Source organism: Babylonia areolata, chromosome 26, assembly GCF_041734735.1.
Source record: "Babylonia areolata isolate BAREFJ2019XMU chromosome 26, ASM4173473v1, whole genome shotgun sequence".
NCBI classification, from domain to species: Eukaryota; Metazoa; Mollusca; class Gastropoda; order Neogastropoda; family Buccinidae; genus Babylonia; species Babylonia areolata.
Window position 1 is genome coordinate 37,277,972 of NC_134901.1, and position 5,000 is coordinate 37,282,971.

The 5,000-nt window shown below is 43.0% G+C and overlaps 1 protein-coding gene across 1 annotated transcript in view; it reads right to left on the bottom strand.

The window, feature by feature from the left end:
- LOC143300353 (uncharacterized) overlaps positions 1 to 5,000 on the bottom strand; it is a 30,543-nt gene that overhangs the window by 13,218 nt on the left and 12,325 nt on the right. Inside the window, exon 2 of the mRNA XM_076613962.1 lies at positions 293 to 407. Coding sequence (XP_076470077.1) covers positions 293 to 390 — 98 coding nt within the window. The 5' untranslated portion in view covers positions 391 to 407. The remainder of the gene's footprint in view (positions 1 to 292; positions 408 to 5,000) is intronic.

The window sequence follows — 5,000 nt, forward strand, 5'->3', positions numbered from 1 at the left end:
CTGTTCGACCCGAATTATGACATTCCAAGACGTTTACGATTTACACGTCCAGCAAAATTATGGCGCGTCGCTAAAACTGAGATATTAGACTTACAGCTGATCTTATTCCTCGTATCAGATTAAAGAAGAGGTGTCAAAGTACAGGATTTAAATTATTAGAAAGCAGGAAGATAAAAAAAAAAAAAAAAAAAAAAATGAAGAAAAAGACTGCCTGTCTGACTAAACTGACAGAAATCATGAACGAACGAACTAACAAACAAACGAACGAACGAACGAACAGAGGCCAACTCACGTTTCCTCCGAAGTGGTGAACTCTGGCTCGTCGGGCAAGGGAGGTAAGTGAGCGATGCGCTGCTTCATTTCACTGATCAGCTCTGCCTTGTCCGCCATCTTGGTACCGAGTGTCACTGAAAACAACGATGCCCATTGCATGCAATGTGTCCACATTATCTGGCAATAAGTCTACTGCATGCGATGTGTCCACATTACCTGGCAATAAGTCCATTGCATGCAATGTGTCCACAATACCTAGCAATCGGTCAATTGCATGCAATGTGTCCACAATACCTAGTAATCAGTCCATTGCATGCAATGTGTCCACAATACCTAGCAATCAGTCCATCGCATGCAATGTGTCCACAATACCTAGTAATCAGTCCATTGCATGCAATGTGTCCACAATACCTAGTAATCAGTCCATTGCATGCAATGTGTCCACAATACCTAGCAATCAGTCCATCGCATGCAATGTGTCCACAATACCTAGCAATTAGTCCATTGCATGCAATGTGTCCACAATACCTAGCAATCAGTCCATCGCATGCAATTTGTCCACATTATCTAGCAATTAGTCCATTGCATGCAATGTGTCCACATTACCTAGCAATAAGTCTACTGCATGCAATGTGTCCACAATACCTAGCAATTAGTCCACTGCATGCAATGTGTCCACAATACCTAGCAATCAGTCCATCGCATGCGATTTGTCCACATTATCTAGCAATTAGTCAATTGCATGCAATGTGTCCACATTACCTAGCAATAAGTCTACTGCATGCAATGTGGCCACAATACCTAGCAATCAGTCCACTGCACACAGTATGTCATCGGTAACTACCTATCAGTACAATTCATACGATGTGTCCACATCACCAACCAAAGAAATAAAACATTCATCCTCTTACTGTGTATCCACAATACACACAAGCTTATACGCATGTGTTGCTAGGCTTTTACGGTTTTGTCTTCCACCGTAACGAACATGCATCATAAACCATAATTAAACGTGCTGGGTTTTCACCTTTTATCCACCACCACCCCCGTCCCCCGCACCCCCTCGGGCCCCCAACCCTTTACTTGAATGTGAATGTTTGAGACTGAAGGCTGATGATGACGTCTAGTCTGAATGTAATAGGGTTTCTTCTTCCAACCCACTTGTATATTTAAAAAAAAAAAAAAGGTAGGAAATTACGAGCAAATCATTGACTGGTGTCCTACCAACTACAACCACCTCATTTTTGAAACCATTCAGCCAGTATTCTCTGCTCTTGACACTGGTTCTCTCCCTTACAGTGTCTTCCACACTCCTGGTGCATGCGGAGTACGTACACTTCCATTTACAAAAAACAGAAACATTGACAAACATCATAATTCCTAACTTTCCTAAACCCCTTTCCCCTCCCTCCTCAATGACGATGAGCAAACGTCGAACTACCACAGCCTCTTGTTTTTCTCACGACTCACTTGACCTAGAAAATCGGCCAGCATTGTGTGGAACCTGACCTTGAACACAATGGCCGGCATGACGGGATATTCAGAGTGTGGACCAGCGCTGCTCATGAGCGCTATGGGACGATACTCGTTTTTATCTCAAGACCTCAGCCCTGAACAACGTGACCTAAAGGGCACCAGCCAAAAGATCGTTGAACTCAAGAGATTGACGAACTCCAATATATCGATATGAGGTCGATGAACTTCAGGACATCGATAAGAGATCGATGAACTCCAGAAGACTGATGAACACATAGAGATCAAAGTACCCCAAGAGACTGACGAAGTCCAAGAGATCAGTGAACCCTAAGAGATCGATGAACTTCAAAAGATCGATGAACCATAAGAAATCGATGAACCCCAAGAGATCGATGAACTCCAAGAGATAGATGAACCCATAGAGATCAAAGTACCCCAAGAGATCGACGAACTCTAAGAGATCGATGAACCTCAAGAGATCGATGAACCCTAAGAGATCGATGAACTTCAAAAGATCAATGAATCCCAAAAGATCAATGAACCCCAAGAGATCGACGAACTCTAAGAGATCGATGAACTTCAAGAGATCGATGAACCCCAAGAGAACGATGAACCCCAAGAAAATGATGAACTTCGATCGAGAGATCGATGAACTTCAAGAGATTGATGAACCCCAAGAGATCAATGAACTCCAAGAGATCGGTGAACCCCGGACAGATCGATGAACTCAAGAGATCGGTGAACCCCAAAGAGTTCGACGAACAAGAGATCGATAAACTCTGCGCCTTCCCGACATTAATTAGTCAACCTGTGACAAAAAAAAAAAAAAAGGTTTCCTGGAAACTGGAGGTGTTTGCGTTAAAGGTTGTAGCAATCTGGTGCCGACGGAAATAGCACGTCCGGCGTTATAAAAGGTGTGCCGACCCGGAGAAACTCCGGAAATCCGGACAAACTGGAAGGTGGTATTTATTGGTGCTTCCGTGACTCGTGACCGGTTGAACAGACCGTTTTAATTGAGAGAGAGAGAGGCAGGCAGGTAGGCAGACAGAATTCGTAAAACATCACGAGTGATAATAGCGTCACACCTTGTCCATGACCACTACGCCTTTACCATGCAGATGGCCATCTCCTTTACCATGCAGATGGCTATCTCCTTTACCATACAGATGGCTATCTCGTGGCTGCACTGCTGAGTAAAAAAGCGAAATGCTACATTATCGACCACCACACCGACACCATTTCACAGCCATCGGTTTCATATCAAGAACACTTTCCACAGCTTGAAAAGATAATCGTCAGATTATGATAAAAGGCCATTTAAACATCAAAACAGCAACGTATATGTGTAGGGTAGGGGTTGGAGGTGGGGCGGGGGGCGGGGGTTGTCGAGGAGCAGACGGGCAACATATTGCTGGGTGACTCACAAGCACATGCATCCAAACACGTGTGCGCGCACACAGACACAGAGAAACAGAGAGAAAGCGAGAGAGAGAGAGAGAGAGAGAGAGAGAGAGAGAGAGAGAGACAGAGAGAGAGAGAGAGAGAGAGCGAGCGAGCGAGAGACAGAGAGAGACAAGACAAGATAAGAAAAATTCTTTATTATAGAGGATAATAGATAAGCACTGGCGCGCTTTTTTTTTTTTCTCATCCAGTCCCCGCCCTGAAACAGGGTCTACACTACACAAAACTACAATATATATGTCACTGCATGCACTACACAATGCTACTTAATGTCATAGAATGCGAATACTATACTACATACAGGCATAAGCACGGTAAAGTAACACACACACACACACACACACACACACACACACACACACACACAGAGGCACAAGCATGGTATTAATATTCGACATAAAAAAAACCCAAACAAACAAAAACAAAACAAAACAAAAAAGAAAAAAAACGAAAAAAAGAAAAAAAGAAAAGAAAAACAGAACACACACATACACAGACACACGCTCTCTCGCGCTCTCTCTCGCACACGCACACTTACACACACATAAGCATACACTGTGCATGTTAAAAAAACCAACCAACTATACTAATGTGAATATAAAACAGTAAGTCTAATTAAAAAAAAAAAACACATAGCAATAACAGGGGAGAGACAGACAGAGAGAGAGAGAGAGAGAGAGAGAGAGAGACAGAGACAGAGAGACAGAGAGAGACAGAGAGAGAGAGAGAGAGAGAACAAGAACGAACACTTTCATCTCCAGCAGCCAGCCAGCAAATGGCCTTCGGGCCCTAGAAAGAGGTCAAAAGTACACAACATGGTGATCACGCAGCGACAACAAAATGTTCACTACACACTAACTTAAAACCTGCAGAACAAAAGTGCTTCTTGCGCGTTGTAAACCGATTCTAAACTTCTTCACTGCTGTCAAAGAATTCCTGTCGCACCTTCAGGGCATTAAATAAACGCAGAGTTTACGAATACTGTAAACAGAGCCATTCTTCAGCAAGTGAACATAAGACTCAAAACTCAAAATGGTTTAATGACTTAAGCAACATGCTCATATCACCAAGTGGAAAACACGCTTCCTCCCCCTCCACCCCCCCCCCTTCCTACACATTCACGCTTTTCACAACATTCTTCTGCACTTCTTAAGGAATACAAAACAATATCTATCGGTATGTATACGCACACTCTTCGTGGTCTACTGCATAGGTTCATATTTAAATTAACTCGAGGCCATCGACCCGATTTGGTAGTCAGAGAGAGACAGACACAGACAGACAGACAGACAGATAGAGACAGAGTGAGAGAGAGAGAGAATTCAAGTACCGTTTGTCAATTTAACTATCTTCACAATCGATTCACATACAGTTCCATCAACGAATCAATGAAAACAGTGGCAACATAAATCGAATGGCGTTCATGCATGCTAGGAACTGGTTTTCGCGAGGAAACCTTAGTATGTGAGATCAGTTTCCCGGAGTCTCCCTTAGCAGTCCCAAGCTATGGTAAATACATTTTGCTAAGCTGTTTGAATGTTTTCAAATCACACACACACAAAAAAAAACACTCTGTGGGATATACTTGAAGTTTCTCCACATTTTCTTTTTGTAAAAATGTTTCTGTCTTAAATCATCACAACGACAGAACAAGTGAACAGAGAGAGAGAGAGAGAGAGAGAGAGAGAGAGAGTGTGTGTGTGTGTGTGTGTGTGTGCGTGCGCGTGTGTATGTGTGTATATGTACACGCCCGAAGAGGAAAAGAAGAAGAAGCAGAAAAAGAAAAAGAA